Genomic DNA, 18,525 nt, shown 5'->3' with positions numbered 1-18,525 from the left:
AACACTCTTCCTGTAGTTTTGTATTTAGTATTATTATTACCCTCTACTTATGGCAAGTGATTCCTCTTTTCTCCTTATAGTAATGACTCAAATTTCTTTTAAAATAAGCATATATAGGTTACGTAAAGTAAACGAATTATAATAAATTTTGTTATTCTTATAATACACAGGGAATGCAGATATGGTGAAAGTCATGAGTGATTTGCTAATAAATGAAATGGGGGGGACACTGAGCTAGCTGATTCCTGAGGGCTCTGCCAGCTCAGAAACTCTATGATTTGATTTGATAGCGTATCAAATGCACTTGTCTAAAGCTCTGTGCATGAACTGCAAGATCAGAAGTGGAAAACAGCCAAATACACACATCTGCATAACACACCTGTGCATCATTCACAAATAAACAAGCAGAGCTATAAATAGTCTCAAATGAAAATGAAGGCTAGTGTTTCTGATAATCATTATTCATTCTGAATTCCCCAGTTGTGTAATAGGGAATATGCAATTTACTGTAAAATAGACCATGACATTATTAAGATAAAGAAAATACACTGACAGACTCATTTTTAACCTGGATGTTCAGTGTCAATCACTGAGATGTAACTTCTGCTTTAGTAAGAAATATCCTGGAATAAATTTTTCTAATAACACAAGGTTCTAATTCAGTAAAAAATATTAGTCTAGAAACTTCCTTTGTAACTAACAAATACATGGTTTTGGAGCTCGCTCCTCTACGCTCAGTACTTGGCTCACTTCCACTTTTTGTGGAATACGTATATTATTTCTATTTGCTATCAATGAAATTTTCTTTCATTTGAATTTAACTAAATTCCCTAACTGTCTCTCTGGCTGCATCAATTCCCCTCCTTTCTCTCAGCTTAATTTGAAAGAATATGAACATTTTTGAAGAAAAATCAATCTTATTAAGGACCTTTTTTTAACCAAGTGTCAGCAGCACAGCATGGTAGAAACAGCCACACCACAATACCGTACCTTTCTAGAATTTCCAGAATGCTGTGAGAAAGAATCTTAGGGGTGGGATCCAGGCACTAAGATAAATGCATTAAATAATCTTTATTTCCTAATTTATATCTTGCAAAAACCCTGGTGAGATGGGCATTATTATTTCTCTTTGAGAGGCTGAATAGGTGGCAAGTGGTGGAAGGGTTAGGGTTAGGGTCCGGGTTAGGGTCCGGGTTAGAGTCGGGGTTGGACTGCAGGAACAGAGCTCAAAGCACCCTTGTCTCCAGCACGTGGTCAGAGGGGGCAACGGGGCAAAGAGCAAGAGGCAGAGAATGCCTGGCAGGTTTGAGAAACAGCAGGTGTTTCGTTTGCTTACTAATGACTAGGGTGAAGGCAGATAAAACTCAGGAGGCAGGGAGGACCTTGAAGGACAGAGTTGAGCTTCACAGGGTTCTTGTGAGTTTTTGGTAAGAACAGTCAAAGATAGGTCTTAGGAGCATCAGTTTGGCAGCATTGTGTAGAAGGTTTTTAAGAGGGGGAACAGTTGGATCTCTGTTTGGAGGCGGATACAGTCCAGTCCAGCCAAAGAGTGACAGCGGATGCAATGCCCACCAGTCTCAAAACTTGAGGTCCAATGTGCGGTACCAACTTGTTGGATCTCACTGGTCTTAGCATCTTAATCTACTGGAAATCTATGATGGTTCTTTCAAATCTAAAATTCTAGCAATTTAAAAGAACCTAAATTAAGAGTATTTTATGAGCATAGAGACAAAGGTAAGTATGTGAAAGATACCTTAGAGATGGAACTGAAAGAGTACAGCAACTGATTGAATGTAGAGGGCTGAATGCAGAGGACTGCAAGATGTTAAGCCCGGGCACTCCCGAAAATCAATGGAAATAAGAAACACGGGAAGAGGATGACGAGCCGTTAGAATTTGTTTTAGAAACATTGATTTTGAAATGTTAATGAGACAGACTGGATATGGTCAGAAGACCAGCTGAATAGAGTCCCAGAATCAGGGAGAGGGGTCCTGGCTGGAGTTCAGTGTTGGAAGTTATTTTTAGGCAGGAGAGTGGATGAGGGGGCTTAAGGACAAACTGGGAAGGAGGGCAGTGAACCATCAGACCTGGCTATAGTGACACCTAAAGGCAAAACAGAGAACCAGGTTTCAAGGAAAAAGTGTCCAGACAAGGAGAACTTCGGCGGCGGGGGGGGGGGGGGGGGGNGGGGGGGGGGGGGCACAGAGGAGAAGCTTCAAGGAGTGAAGCCTGTCAGATCAAGGGTTCAAATTTCTGGAGAACTTACCCGATCTAGAAAGCACTAACCTGGCAAAGTGATGCAGATATAAATTACAAGTTTTAACGGAAGAGGATGGTGTAAAAATAGGCCTGTAAGGGAAAAATATGTTTAGAGGCATTTCTAGGCAAAATGACTTTGGAAACCACCAGAACTGGGTTGGGCATTTTTTTTTCCCAGCAAGGTCCACCCACTTGCACTTCCACTTGCACTGGAACCATGGGGGTGGGCCTCTCTGCAGAAACACTGAATCATAATCTTTAGTGAGGATGCTCTGAGGGTCATCATTTCAAACACCACTGCCCTTCAATAATTCTTAGGTATGGAGACCAGAGTACTACATACAGGGGTTTTTGAAATGAATGAGGGGGTTAAAAGAAAGAGATCAAATAAAGAGATGGGAGAACTAATGGAGAGTTACCCTGAAAAAGCAGAATGGGACCTAGGACACCAGCAAAAGTCTCAGCTTAAAAGAAAAGACCGCACCTGTGTCCAAGGACATCCTGCTCACTGGCAGAGATTGACGCTCAACAGAGCAGCCTTGTGCTCCCACTCTTGGTAATAATATCTTACCACCTACAGTGACAGCCTTGATGCCAGAGATGGACCAGAGGCTGAAGTCCCGACAGAAGGCAGAGCCCCCAGTGAGGTTCCCAACCCTTCCAGCAGCAGTGGGGAGAGCACAGAAAGCTGGTGCCAGCTCGCCAATGAGGAGGACAACCCAGACGACACAAGTAGCTTTCTGCAGTTCAGTGAGCAATCCATGAGGTACCTGCTCTTCACTTGACTTCCCAGGGAAAGAGGTCTCAAGGCATATTTCAGAAATGCATTTGAAATCATTCTCAGCCAAGGGTTCCTAATAGAGAGTGCAAAAAAGAAGTTCCCTCTAGGTCAAGGTGTCTGCCCATCACGATATGTGCTGAAAGGTATCTTAATATCCAATAATGGCTTCAATTACCTTGGTCAAGGTTGAGAGTCAGCTGTGTTCCTTTCTCTGCAAGCCCCAGCGAATGCATTCAATGATGACAACTGTGAATCTCTTAACAAGAGCTGCTGTTACACCTGGCATGGTTGAAACTTTCTTTCTGGTTCATTTGTATTTCAGATGCAACCCAGGCTGGGTTTACATGAGGCGAGTGTTTCCACACTGTGTTGTGTTGTTTGGTCTGACTATTCCTTTGCTTTTTTTTGTGCTTTTCTCCATTTTTGTTGTGGAGAAACTAGAAAGGAGCTAATCAGAGGTCAGATCTGATTGGATCCCAGGCAGTCAACAGATATAAACTAAAAATTATCCCTCTATCAGGTAACAAAAGAATCTCCACGTTTCAGCCTGAATTCTTGTTTGGTACTGGAGACTTTACACAGAGGCCAGTTGAAAGTGGGATTCAGATATACCTGGGTGTCTGATTCCTTGAAAGCTTTAGTTCTGGTGAGTCAGTCTGTTTGGACTTAGAAAAAACTCCCAATGCTGAATGACTTGTCTAAAATTCCAAAAACAATGTTGAGCCCACAAGCAATGAGAATTGGAATCCTTGGGCTTTGCAGAAGTCGATAGCGTTCATTACTTTCAGCACAAGGTCTGAGTCATCAGATTTCAATCAGTGAATACATTCGGTACCCGCCCCCACCGTGAAAACCCAAGACAGGAATCTGAAATGAGGGGACTACAGGTGGTTCCTCATGGTAGTTCCTCATGGTAGTTCCCAAGGGAAGCCTGCCCCCTTACAACACACCATTATTACCAGGTCTCACCCTTTGGAAACCTTACTTGGAAGAGATGTCATTGGAAAATAGAGGTGTGAGGAAACTCAGTGGGTTTAGTGAAATTGAATGCCTTCCATTTTGCAAGTACAGACAGAACCTAAGACTTAGCCCAACTCTTCTGTTTCAGTACATAAGTTTCAGGCTAGGGACTTGACCGTGTTGTTGGTTGTGCAACCTCTGGCAATGGTGCAATACGTGATCCCTCCTTCTCCATGATGCATGAGGCAGCAGCTATTGCTGCTTCTCAAAGATTTTAAGATAAAGGAACTATAGAACTTGGCATTCCCCAGCTTTGTATTCATGAATTCTGCAGTAAAAGAAAAAGAAAAAGAAAAAAAAACAATGAGCCAAGTGCACATCCTGTGGAATGTCCCTCAGAAAAACCCCCTGAACGGCAAAGGGACAATGTGCACCCACTGGTTTCGGTCAAAAGCAGACGGATGAGTATTCCAGTATCTTTCCCGGCCAGAATTCTCAGATGTATCTTAGTTTCTGTGGGCCTTTTGCTCATAGGTAAACATCTTTACTGTAACTAGAATGAGGAAGAAAAATGTCGTGCTGATTGTCACCTACTAGGTGTGATCTACCCGGTGTAACATCACACCACTGCAGAAATGAGACCACACTGATGGTGGTTGGCTTGAGCCAAAAATGTCTTTTGTTGTGCATTCTCCTAACCTTGTCAGAAGCAAATATCAATTTAGAAGTCCTAGACGCAAAGCAATATTATTCTGGGAACTAAAGGACAGACCCCTGAGAACAGTAGACTGTTGGTGTGGCCAGGTGGTGGAGACTGGCATTAATATGTAAACTTTTGCTTTGTCAGCAATGGCAACAGTAGTGCCACTAGCAGTCTTGGCATTATGGACCTGGACATTTATCAGGAAAGCATGCCATCTTCTCCCATGACTAAGTAAGTAGCCACGGAGATGCAGTGATTGTGAGACCGCCACTCCAATTCCATCTGGCAATCCATTGTGATCATTCAGGTTGTGCCCAGCCACTGATTTCATGATGTCTGTACTGCTGAGGTCCCAGGCATGTGTGGTTCCATGTCACTGGCGCAAGAACTCGAGCCTAGAATAGCCCTCGCCCACCATCACCTCCTTTCTGGATTTCAAAGCTGCCCCCTATGATATAATCATTTCTGATAAAACTCATCCATATAATTAGAAACATGCCATTTTACCTAATTGGACACTGAGAAGCTAAAATCTATTTAAATTGTACCATGCCAACCAACAAAGACTATTGTTCAATATATTATAGTGTGATGGTTTTTCCTTTACTTATAGACACTTGGGGTTATTACTACTAAATGTGCCTAACACCAAATAGTGCCATGTTGGAGAGGTGTCATTCTCAAGCAGTAACTCTGCCCCCTGAACCATGAGGACCTTCTAACAGAGCAAGGGGAAAACGCACTGAGAGAAGCACAAAATGCATGACATAAAATATTGGAAGAGCAATATGAGGTCAGAACTATATCTAGAATCTGTGATGCTTCCGGAAGAGTCAGTGAATTGCAATTTACTTTCTGACCATAGCTTATTATTTGGAGAGTTCTGAAATTTCAGAAAGAAATGAAAATAAAGTATAGGGCAAAATCAGCTCTCTGACCTATTTCCTCAATTACTTTCTATAGCTAAAGCATTTTTTTTGCTTTATTATATAATCAAGTATCTTGCCTGTGGGAGAACAAAACAAATAAAAATCTACTTTGGGACAAATTCATTTTTCTCCTTCAGGAAAATTTATTTAGCTGCTGTTTCCATCTTTCTCCATGGTATGAGCCTACAACCCCAGAGACTATATGAATCCAGGGAAAACCAAGACCACCACCACCCACAGCAGCATCGCATAGCTTTGTAAGAGCAGAAACTGTACTGACCACGTGTCGTTTCACTTAATGTTACCCACACAGAGATCTAACAGAAAATCTAGACCCTCAGGCAATTGGCCATCCTTCTATGTAACCGTTACATAGAAGGTGTGCACATAGGAACTGGACTCTCTCAATATCAGGAATACAATGGAATTTATCATCTAGATCTCAGCATTAAGATAAAATGTAAGAGAGAAACCGCTCTCATAAAAAGACATTTTAAAGACCCTTGTACTTTAAGTTTTAGACAGGACAAAAACATAGGACAAGCGTGGGCTCCCCAAAGTGGTCATTTCCTTTTCACTGGTGGGCCCTATGTCCTCATTCTGGCAAACAGTTGCTGTGTCTTCCAGCTGTATTCAAAGCTCCACAATAAATATCAGTATTTGAAAAAACACCTCAAATATTGAATTTTTTTTGTATCTAAGAAAATACTTCAGTTATGAATCTTTAGTTCTAAACCACATCCAGCTTACTATGTCCTCTCCCAGTAAAAAGAATAAGACAAATGTCAACTAATTGAGATATTTTATTGTATAATTTAAGTTGTGCAGTTCACTGATTGCCTTTTCCCTTACTTCAGATCAAAGAACCACATCCATGGGGAGAAAATATTTTTCTAGGCTAAAATGCAAATTTATATTAGTGTCATAGTACAGAATAAAAATCCTGTCAAGTTGAAAACAAGATCCTCTAAATGACAGGTAAAACACGGAGAAGGACGGACCCTCCAGGGAAAACTAGTTAACACGATGTCTCCCGCACTGTTCAAGCTACTGAAGGTCAATCGAAGTTTGAGGAGGGTGCCTCTGTTGAAGTCTCCCACACCAACGGTCCCCACTAAAACCGTGTGGTTTCTCCGGCCTTTTTGTTTCTTAGGGGTGGACTATTTATTGAAGACCAGTAGCCCTACATAAAACAGCCACATTGGTATTTTTCTAGCACCACTTCAGTCTGTGAAAACAATGAACGTAGAATGAAACTTCAGAAGCTTTTAGATCCATAACACCCATTGCCTCATCTTCCATGTATAGCTTACTCTTCCTACACATTACCAACCATATACTGTTGTTTTCTCCCAAAGTGAATTAGTAGAAGAAAAGGCGATTCTTAAAGGACAGTCAGAAAAAGGAGAGGGTAAGCCACGTTCCCATAATTTTGGCACACAATTGGCCCGCGCTCTCCCTGTGGAAAGCGTGGGAAGGCTGTGTCGTTGTCTGTGTTCAGCATGTGTCCCTGGAGCACCTGTGGGAGCAGCCAGCCACCAGGGCAGCCTGCTGGTGATCAACCTTGACCTGGAGCCAGAGTGTCCTGATGCTGAGCTTCGCGCCACTCTGCAGTGGATCGCAGCCTCTGAACTTGGGGTTCCTACCATCTACTTTAAGAAATCTCAGGAAAACAGAGTTGAAAAGGTATGGTGTTTCGTGTTGCGTATCAGTGAAGCCTGTGTTTTTATCACTGCTGAAAACTCAGTAAATGCCAGGCCAACCCGTTTGTATTTGAATTGTTGATTCTTGACTGTTCACCTCAAAATTGTACCTAGAACTTTGAAGACTTCCACTACATAAATATAATCATGATACCTTTTTCTTCAACCCTCAGTCTGTCTCAATTCATTGGTGAAGATGACAAAGTAAATTGAGATGGGAACTTTTTCAACGAGTCTGGGGTTTTTTTTTTAGGTATCCTTGTTCCAGAATAAACCTCTTTATAACACTCGTTTAAACAAAAGGTAGAAGGAAAGGCTCGGTACATAATGGAAACAAAAGTGAGGCCACACTGATATTTAAAACAGACTGTGGCTTGTTTTAAATATGCCACCAAGAAGAAGGCATTTTTAATTCCCTACCAAACAGGTTTGAATGAAGGGGACTGATTAAGGCGAGAATTCATCTATCTCCAAGCTCAACTACCCATCATTTGAAAGTATGCTGAATGATAATGTTGCCGTATTTACTTTCTGTGGCTGCATAACAAACCGCCACCAGCTTACTGACTTACGGCAACAACCCCGATATCTGCTATCAGAAGTTCGGGGAGACTGTGCTGTGCCCTCTGCTCAGGGACTTGTGCGGCGGAAACCAAGATGCCGGCCTGGCTGGGCCCTCATCTGGAAACTGAGAGGAGGAGCATGCTGCCGTATATTCAGGTTGTCCTATTTCAGCCCCTTGTGGGTGGTAGGGCTTCAGTCCTCAGATCCTGGCAGGCTAGCAGCCCGTGGCCACCCTCAGCTTCTAAAAGCTGCCCACATTCCTTATCATATGGTCTCTCCACAGCCTCATACTATCGATCTTTCTTACCTCTGCCAGCAACCAGAGAACACTCTGCTTTCAAGGGGTTGATGTGATTAGCTTAGGCTCAACAGGTAGTCTTCCATCTGTTCAATTCAAAAACTGAAGAACCCTTGTGCCGTGTAGGGTAACATGATGGGCGCATAATTCTCTCTTCCTACTCATGGCATCAAGCGTTAGGGTAGAAAGCCTTGGGAGTTGTTGTAGGATCCTGCCTAGCATTGCCACCGTGCCTTTTTTTAAATGACTTACTGTCACAAAGTATCTCCACCTAGTCATTGTAGTTGTTTCTCAGCAATCCTGGGAGAGGAGGAAAATGGACATTATTGTCCCTTTGTTATAAACGAGCAAGTCAGGACGCTGAGAGGCTGGTCCATGAGATAGTCCTCAGATGGGGGTGGTGGCGCCTCATCCCGGAGCCCTGCTCTCTCCACACATGCGTCTCAACAGTGGGTCTTCCTCAAGTAAAATCGCCTTGGAGTTACAATCTAATTTTTAAATGTGTAATTGTATTCTCATTCTCACTGTCAAAACCTAGCAGCCTGAAATGAAAGACCCTTTGTCATCTTGCCATGCGTGTGGTAGTTCGAATAGCTTCCCCATCTCTGCGACGCCAACCAGTGAAACTGACCACTGGGAAAATCGAGGGGACCAAACTGATTCCCCGTGCCCTCTCCCACTCCAACCTGTCTCCAACCAGTAATTTATATTTCCCTTGGTGCCTAGGGTTGCCTATCATCCTACACTACCCGAATCTAGATACTAGCCCATACTTTGTGTGCAAGGTGATGAGTGATGTACTATTTGATAAAGTCTCCTACCTTACCACCCAGCCTGCCCAATGCAAAGGGTGAAGGGAAAGAGCACTCTACATTTGACTGCTCCATCCTGCCACATACAATCCCAAAGACCCTTTGCCATGGGGAGAAGAACAAGGACATTCTAGGGCAAATCTATTCTCAGACTCCTGGAAAAATGAAAGACAGGTTGTTTGCCAACTTCATCCCCAGAGCCCTGCATGGTACATTTTCAGATGGTCTATTAGTGAAAGAGATTTTCCTACTATTCACCATTTTGAAGAATCAATATAATGGTTTATGTAAAAATATGCCTTATAATGTCCCATTAGGTGAAAAGCCAAGGGTTGTATCACTAACACTTGGATTATGCAGATTACACTCTGATGATACTAATCTATGCTCTCTGATGGTCAGTTCTTAAAGAGAATACCTACCTTTGCTCATTACTCTTCCCCTGAGACAAGCAGTGCCCCACCAGTTTTATCTTGAAAAACATTACATGGTGATCCAATTCATTCCATTTACCACCAGGGTCTTATTTCCAAGTAACATAATGTTAAGAACAAAACCTCATTTTTTTTTCCTTTGGAGTTGGTTAAGACTCTCTGCACACAGTGGCTTCTCTATAAATGGGTACCGTTTGCTGTCTCCGACAGGACTGGTTAAATAAATCAAACTTTTAAGCAGAATTTTGGCTTTTTAAAATCAGGAGTGCCTTTGGAAACCTCATTCTGATTGTTTTGCCATTAGCCAGGTGACTGGGTGGCCCTAGTGAAGTGGCGTGGAAGAGAGACTGTGGCCTTCACTGACAAGGCCATGTCACAAAAGAGCAGCAGCATTAGCTTCTCCCCAGCTTGGAGCAGGTTAAGCTCCCAAGTGTCGTTTTCCCACGGTCACTTAAGGATTAAACACCGTTCAGAAATGTATACCTTTAGTTCCTGTGTGTGTGGATTTTGATTTTTAGGGAGTAAATTAATTTAGCTGACATTTTTCTCTTATGGTATTTCCAGCTTATTAACCCTTCTGCCTTGTGAAAATACAGGCATAAGCTAAGAGGGCCGAGAATATCATGAACAAACACTGAAGCAACTTAGGTGTCTTGCCATTGACCTTGGAGTTGGGGAGCACATAAAGTCAGCTTCAAACTACTTCCAGGCCCATTTCAACCCAAAAGGCAAATTCTGAACAATCTGGGTGCCCCATGTACTGGGACTCCTCTCTGATAAACGAGATATTCATTTTCACACTTTCCCTTTCAATTCATTGTGTCCATTTATTAAAATGCTAAGTCTACTTAGAAGTCATACATTCAGAATATTTATTAAGCACTCAGTGAGCACCTATAACCTGCCAGGTGCTGTTCTAGGTTCTGAGGATACAGAGAACAAAAGAGACAATAGTTTGCACCCTCTAGGAGTTTCAATTCTAGTTCTAGAAGGACTCGAGGTCAGGAGAACCAAAGCCCAAGAGGCTCAGGTTGTAAACAGCAACCTTGAAATATGAAGAAAACTTATTCTGGACAAGAACGATGAAAACCACACCAAAATAGTAAGTNGTCTTGCCATTGACCTTGGAGTTGGGGAGCACATAAAGTCAGCTTCAAACTACTTCCAGGCCCATTTCAACCCAAAAGGCAAATTCTGAACAATCTGGGTGCCCCATGTACTGGGACTCCTCTCTGATAAACGAGATATTCATTTTCACACTTTCCCTTTCAATTCATTGTGTCCATTTATTAAAATGCTAAGTCTACTTAGAAGTCATACATTCAGAATATTTATTAAGCACTCAGTGAGCACGTATAACCTGCCAGGTGCTGTTCTAGGTTCTGAGGATACAGAGAACAAAAGAGACAATAGTTTGCACCCTCTAGGAGTTTCAATTCTAGTTCTAGGAGGACTCGAGGTCAGGAGAACCAAAGCCCAAGAGGCTCAGGTTGTAAACAGCAACCTTGAAATATGAAGAAAACTTATTCTGGACAAGAATGATGAAAACCACACCAAAATAGTAAATTTTACACTGAGACCATGAGCCAAATATACTACTCAATCACCTGGAGCATTTATTTATAGTTCACATTTCTAGACCGTTCTAGGCGTAGAGCTCCCAAATATGCATTTTTAACAAGTTCCCTCAAGTGCAGCGGTTCTGGTGAGCACTAAAGTTTCAGACCATCTGCCACAGGAAATACCCTGAAGGACAGGCAGAATTTCAGGTGGCTTTTAAGTATGCTAAATTCCAGGGCGAGATTGCTGTGAATCCTGACACCTGATGATCTAAATCGGCTTGTAAATTTAATTCACAATGACCCTGCATCGGTTCGATGTAATCCACTTTATATGAGACAAAAGAAAGAATCGTGAAAGCAAATGCTTTAAAAAATTACACCAACTGGCTAATTGTCCTGATTTGGGGTCCAAGCCATCCTGGACCTCTGGCTCTTCTTCTGTTGAAACTCAGCGAGACTCTGTGCACGGCAGTGGGGCTGGCGACTAGCCTCACAGCAACGCCGGTGCCTATCTCACTCTTCAGACTGCTTTCAGAATGATTTCCTTTTCTTGGAAGCAGTGCATAGGAAAGGAAAGAGAGGAAACAGTTATATGCTTACCTTCCAAAAAAAGTGGGGGTCAGAAACGAAATTCACCTCACTTCTAATTTCTCATTCCATTTCACATGCAAAATGGTGGAAGGAGAAGAGCAGAGAAGATGTCGATGATATTGACTATTAGTCTAACTTTCTAAAACAATACCCTTAAAGTCTCAGGGTTGTTTTTTTTCTATTTATTGATTTAAGACAGAGAGAGAGGAAGGGAGAGGGAGAGAGAAAGAGAGAGAGAGATTTGTTTGATTTGTTGTTTCCATTCATTGATTCTTGTGTGTGCCCTGACCAGAGATTGAACCTGCGACCTTGGCATATTGAGATGATGCTGGAACCAAGTGTGCTCCTGGCCAGGGCAAAGTCTCAGTTTTAAAAAAGTACATAGTTAAGGAAGGGAAAATAGGGAAGAATTAGATTCTGTCTTAGTCGACTTGGGCTACTATAACAAAAATACCACAGACTGAGTGGGTTAGACAACAAACCTTTATTTCACACAATTTTGAAGCTGGGACGTCCAAGAACAAGAGCCTAGCAGATTTAGTTGCTGGTGAGAACCCTCTTCCTAGCTGTGTCCTCACACAGCAGAGAGAGAAGGCTCTGGTGTCCTTTCCTCGTCTTATAAGGGTTTGAATCCTACCACAGGAGTTCCATCCTGAAGACCTCATCTAAACCTATTCTGCCCCAAAGGCCCCACCTCCCAATACTGTCACACTGGTGATGAAGGCTTTAACATATGAATTTCAGAGTGGAGATACATTCAGTCCGTAATACATACTGTCTCTTTGCTTATGAACATAAGAAATGCTCTTGAACTGAATCCTTTAGTCATGATTCTCGAACTCAGTGCATGCTAGAACCCCCTGGGGAGATTTTAGAGCCCTCGCTGCTCTGGCCACTTAAATCAGAATCTCCTCTCGGGATGAAACCCAGGCATCGGGGTTCTCCAGAGGTCGCTGACGGTTCCAGGGTGCAGCCAAGGCTGAGAACTACAGCTATACAAGCCATAATCACAGGAGCAGCATGAAAACAGCTCACTTGTGCTTAATGACATGGAATTCTGCCTTGGAGCAAAGGAAGGTATTTGCTTTCAGAAACCTATGCTGAATGTTTCCAAAAATGCACACAATTTGCAATAGCTCCCATAGATTCCACATGACTTGGTAAGCAACCTGATTTGGTAGATGCACCAGAGAATCTAAAAGCCACCTGTGATGTGATACTCTTTTTCAAGTGCATCTACCAATGATATACTATCACAGGATGTAAAATCTTCTAGTTTCCTAAGGCGAAACATTTGCTGAGGGAAATGCCAACTATGACATATATGAAGGGGATCTAATTAGTATTGATTCTGAAGTGGCAGAAAAAGGACAATTTTGACTTTTATTTTTTTCAATTAATTGGAAAGAAAAACCCACATCCCTGACATATGAAAGCTGATTATGAAATTACAAAGGCACAATGAAGAAACACAAGGAAAAATCTAGGATCAGCTGCTATTTAGAATGTGGCTTTTAAAGTCTATAGTAATGAGCTGGAAATGTTCTTTCCTGGCTTCTTCACACAGAAGCTTCATTTTTATCTAGAAGTTTTTGTAAATGAAGGGAGGAAAGTGTATGACCTTCCCACTCATCAGCCCCACAGATGTTTCAAGGCCTCACTGTCTGAGGTTAAGTCACTGCCTCAGAGCAGGGTGTATGTAGTGGGACCAGAACATTTTTAGAGGCTATATTATTACGATATTGGCCTGGATTTAGAAATCATGAGACAGATTCCAGCCTGTGACCATTGCACAAATTATTGGCGCAGCGGCCTTGCTGGTGGAGGATTTTGACAACTTTGGGTCGGGCAAACACGTAGGGGGACCTTCCTTCAGCAGTCCCCATGTAGATGGGGAAAAATGATAGCAGGCTTCTAGAAAGGTCTGCTGCAGAAGGCCTTCTGGGAAAGGCTTAACAATTGTTGGTATCTTCCCTAGAACTCTCTTGCAGAGCAGTGACTCAGAGATGAAAGTTGGAGCAAAGTGGGAATCCAGTGAACCCGGATTCACAGAAAGGAAAAAGGCAGGGGCTAAGGCTTATTTCATATTTCTGTGTGTCCTGTTGACTGCAGCTTTGTAAGACATGCTAAGGGGGAGGAGGTAGTCTCAAGGGATATGTCTCAACTAAGGCCAAGGGTGACCCTTGAGGGAAATCTTGAGAAATCAGCAATTGGTGACCTTTCACAGTGAGACCTCAGAAACTTGATGTTTACGCCTTTTGCATTGGGAGCACCTACTTTCTGGACTTCCAGTAAGAGCTAAAAAAGTCTGGTTAATCAAATCATGTGAACATACCCTAGCCTTTTCCCCACTTTCCCTGATGCCTCATGTTTTTACCACTCTGCCCAATAGAAAACATGCCTCAGGCCATTTACACACACCAGGATATAAGTAATGGCTCCAAAAATTATTTTTCTGCATCTCCATAACTTACTAATAGCTGCTGGCAATGTTCCCCTATGTAAGAGGGTTTGCATCTTAAGCAAAACCTTGACCTAAAGGATTATGCTTTCTAAAATTTCAGGAATAGGATAGACAAGAGGGTAGGGGAAATTGGGAGGGGTCCTGGACATTTAAGAGTCTCTGAAGTTCTGTGACTGAGGCGGAAGGAGCTGATGGAGCTAACCCTCCACTGCTGTTGTAATGAGGGGTCTTGCGTATCCACCCCCTAAAACACTCCCTCTCGAATGCTGGGCCGTCAGAGGTGTGCCCCAGGACCAGCTCTTACTTTGCTCCTTGCTTGCTACCATGCGCCCATCTAAGCTCTGTTCAGCCTTCCTCTAGATCCATGGTCTCCAATGACTTCTAATGAGCATCCTATCGATTGAGAATTATTGAGTAAGCAGCCCAAGATATGCATGTTTATTTTTAATTTTATCTGTGCAAATACATGACATAAAACTCAAGAATATATACTTAGATAAGGTGCATCTGTAATGATTCTGGAGGTTACTTCTATACCAAATAGTCTTCCTGATCATCTTGAATTTGCTTGACTTACATTTAAACATTCATCCCTTCTGTCACTCAGCAAATATTTATTGAGTACCTATTAAGTACAGGCACAAAATATTACAAGATGGCTAAGATATTTTTCTTTCCTGGGAGACTACTATCTATAACATAGTCACCATCAGCCTCCCATCTGTCTCCCTCTTTATATCATCTGAAAACTCTGAGATAATGTTTATGTTTCTATGCATTAAAAGTTAAATATTTCATTTCGGAGCCTAGAAAACTGCTTTATTCTGATTAAGCCAACACAAAGTGAGCAAGTACAATGAAGCGCTGATTTCTATCACTATGCAAAGAGTTGTTGCCATCACAGCTGTGGGAAGAAATATAATTCAGTGGTAGCTCTCTGGAAGATGACTTCATGGTAAAAGAAATGAATTAACAAATTCAAGCTGGAGAGAAGGAAAAGACAGATAGAAATTAGCATTTCAGTTTCTGGCTGGTCTTAAAAATCTGGGCAAACACAAAAGGAGCAGAGGAAAAAAAAAAAAAACCCTAGAAGGAAACATTGAAGAAATAGTCACTAAACCACAACCCTCATCTTCTGCCTAGGTCGTTCTTCTTCCTAAAGCTGGATCGCATCCACAGCCAGTCTTTTCTCCCAGGACTCCAAATAGATGTCAAGGCCGTATTCTCCTACCACCAAAATGCAGCCTGGTGCTGGGGTAGGCACAGCACTGGACTGAAGTGTTAGAAAACCCAGCAGCAACTTTTTCTCTCTCCAGCCCTCAATTTTTTCACCTGTTAATGCCTACTTCACAGAGTTTTGACAGAATTTTATGAGATTGCACGCATGAAAGGACTTCCCACAGATTTGGGCTCTTAATAAATTGTTATTTTTTTAAGCGTCTTACTAAAGAGTTTGAGAGGTCTTCAGGCTGAGCTCCATCCCAAAGTATTCAATATCATGAAAGGATTGGTCTATAACCATTTCCCCATCTCCTGACACTGCAGCTCACAATTTTCCTGCAGCCAAAAATGTTCCCAGTTGTGGTCATTTGAAGCACTTCCTCACGTGCTTCCAATAAGGGCACTTCCTCAAGCTTTCCTTTTCCTGTTGCAATGGAAACTCAGCCTCTCCTAGTGTTTGATGATGGGGGAAGGGCCTTTCCTTGGTGGAATGAGGAGTCAGTAGGGGACCCAACACAAAAGCTTAGCACTTGGTTTATTTTGTCTATATATATATATATATATATATATATATATATATATATATATAATGAGATTATTTGTGACACATATAGAAGGTATTGGGAGCCATATCGTACCATCCAGTTAGAGAAAGTCTGTTCCAGACCAGAGGAAACTGTTTAAATGTTGAAAAGAGCCTTGAAAGGAACATTTCATCCAGTCTCTCTCATCAATGAATGGCAACTGCTGTGAGAAAGATTCCAGCTCTGTTGGAAGATCTCTCCAATGAGCTGAACTGTCTACAGAGAAAGTAGACCGTCTTGGAGAAGAGTATCATGTCCCCAGGGATATTCAAAAACAGCCTGGAGAGCTGTGGCTTTGAAAGAGTAGTTGAGTAAGATGATTTTGAGGATCCTCTGTGATATGTGACTTCTAACTCAGTGCTTCATTTTAGTTTCTAGATGTTGTGCGGCTGGTTCATCAGAAGTCCTGGAAAGTGGGGGATATCTTCCACGCTGTCGTTCAGTACTGCAAAATGCATGAGGAGCAGAAAGATGGGACCCCGAGTCTCTTCGACTGGCTGCTGGACCTGGGATAAGGCAGCTGTACCCTGTACAGAATTCCTCTCCTTTGTTCCAGCTTAGATTATATTGATTTGCTCTCAATGCTCTAACCTTTCTCAAACATTGCATTGCATTAGCAGAGCTACAAAAACATCTGTTCAAGGCTACTCTTCATGGAATGAACCTGAGGAAAAGTAAAATATAGATCTGTACAAATCAATACAGTGAATGGGTGAATTCAAAAGAGTTTGCATTTGAGTGGCTGGGAAAACAGGAACTTCACTGGGCCTTGAGTTAAAAGCTTATAACTAGGCCTAAATTCAAAGGAAGCTGCTGTTGCATATTTTTAATGATATAAAATGTGTAAAATCACCAATTATGTGAATCAACTGGAAACAAAGTTATTGGTCAACATAATTTTGTAAACTATGCTATAACCTTTATGTTACTTTTTTGGGGGGGTAGTAATTACAGGGCTGTCAGCCCAGGGAAACACTTAAAATATGGGTGGGAAATTTCCAGAACTTTGGCATAAAAATTTCATTTTCAGACTAATGTCAGTAGATATCAACAGACATGTAAGAGTATCCTCAATGTCTTCTAATGAGGTTTTCTTCATTTATTTACTGCAACTCACTGAAAATATTCCACACCTCCACAACAGTATCTAGATTCCTAACTAATCAGAAAACTATTGCTGTTCAGTCAAGAAAGAGAAAGAGCAAAGACCATCTTGTTTCCACCCCTACATTAGTTGGCTAATATGGTTACAGAATTCTTACCCTAAGGGAAAGATTTCTACAAAAACTAATCATCATCAAAGAAAGAAAGAAAGAGAAGTCTTTTGAGATAAAACTTGCTTTTGTATAAAATAGAAACTGTCACTTAATTATTATTGTAAATCATGAAGAGATTACCTTAAAATAATTTATTGAGTTATTTTAGAGAGACAGAAAATCTGAAGAGGGTGTTGTCTTAAGTCACGAACTGGTACGGGAGCTCAGCGCTTTCCTTGTGGACGTGTTGGTGTGCACCTGCCCATAGACCTGCTGCGCAGATGACAATCAGACGGACAAATGGGGGATTTGACCTAACGAGTTAGGATCATAGACTCCTCCTGATTCAAAGATATTGGCCTTTAATTTGGGGGAAAGAAAACCTTATTACAGTTACGTATTTTAATAACAGAGATTTAGTCTGTTGGAAAATGAAAATATCTAACCCCACCCTAACGAACCTCCTTTCCTTTCAACTCAATGAGCTACGGCTGGCTTTTATTTTCTGATCAAAGGAAGTGTTTATTGAAGATTTCCAGGAATACTATGCCTTTACCCTATTTTTATTTTTAAAGATTGGGAAGTACTTCGAAATGGGAGCAAGGCCCCACAGCAGCCACGCTGGCCTTAGGCGTCATTCACATCTTGAAAGGTCAGGAAAGCTGCCGCGTGAGCCACGCCTCCCTTCTCTCACCACCCACGCGGGGAATCCTTCCCGGCGCTCATTAGGCACTGGCTACGCGGATTGTCCAAATTTAGGTTATTCATGCCATCTGACACATTAATCAAATGTTAAATTTTAAAATTTATCCACCATCTCAAGCTGAAAATTCTTTGTGCTATTAAATGAAAAAGGATCTATTTATTTTTTACGCAATCTGAGAATATTGTGTGTACTTTTACTGTGCTTTCATGAATGTTTACTTATCCTACAAAGCACAAATATTGGACTGTAACCCTGTGGTGAAGTTGTATATGTTGTACTTAATGTTGCAAACTAACAAATAAATTTTTGTTGCCAAATCGTTGATCCTTTTTTTCTCCAGGAGCTTAAGTGCCTCAAAGAAAAAGTTGTGGTGTGATTGGATGAAGGTAGGTATATCCCTTGCTGTCCCACTGTCAGGTTTCAAATAACCAAGTGTCCTTTGATTAAATTTGTTAAGACCAATGATGCTCTTGTCAATCAGTGTTTCTCAACCTTGGCACTATTGACATTTGGGGCTGGATAATTCTTTGTCACAGAGGTTGTCCTGCACATTGTAGAATGTTCAGTAGCACCCCTGGTTCCCAGCCACTAGATGCCAGTAATCACCTTTTCCTAAGACCTAGGGACTCTGACTTCACTGCAAGCCAGAGGGAGAAAAGAAAAAGCCACCAGACAAACAAGTAGTCTCCACACCTGCG

General features: G+C 41.9%; 1 protein-coding gene across 3 annotated transcripts in view; it reads left to right on the top strand.

The window, feature by feature from the left end:
- Positions 1-18,130, top strand: part of SPHKAP (SPHK1 interactor, AKAP domain containing) — a 119,177-nt gene extending 101,047 nt beyond the window's left edge. The window contains exons 9-13 of one of the 3 annotated variants that reach the window (XM_037029251.1): positions 2,840-3,025; positions 4,848-4,934; positions 6,991-7,043; positions 7,134-7,318; positions 16,237-18,130. In XM_037029251.1, the coding sequence (XP_036885146.1) occupies positions 2,840-3,025; positions 4,848-4,934; positions 6,991-7,043; positions 7,134-7,318; positions 16,237-16,380 (655 nt within the window). In that variant the 3' untranslated portion in view covers positions 16,381-18,130. Of the gene's footprint in view, positions 1-2,839; positions 3,026-3,362; positions 3,637-4,847; positions 4,935-6,990; positions 7,044-7,133; positions 7,319-16,236 lie in introns of those variants that run through there. The other 2 variants (XM_037029252.1, XM_037029253.1) reach the window with 2 other exon arrangements.
- Positions 18,131-18,525: the final 395 nt, after the last annotated feature.

This window comes from Sturnira hondurensis, unplaced genomic scaffold (genome assembly GCF_014824575.4).
Source record: "Sturnira hondurensis isolate 20B ecotype Veracruz unplaced genomic scaffold, ASM1482457v3 Scaffold0020237, whole genome shotgun sequence".
In the NCBI taxonomy this organism is placed as follows: Eukaryota; Metazoa; Chordata; class Mammalia; order Chiroptera; family Phyllostomidae; genus Sturnira; species Sturnira hondurensis.
The sequence above is the reverse complement of the archived record's forward strand: the minus strand, read 5'-3'. Positions and strand labels throughout refer to the sequence as shown.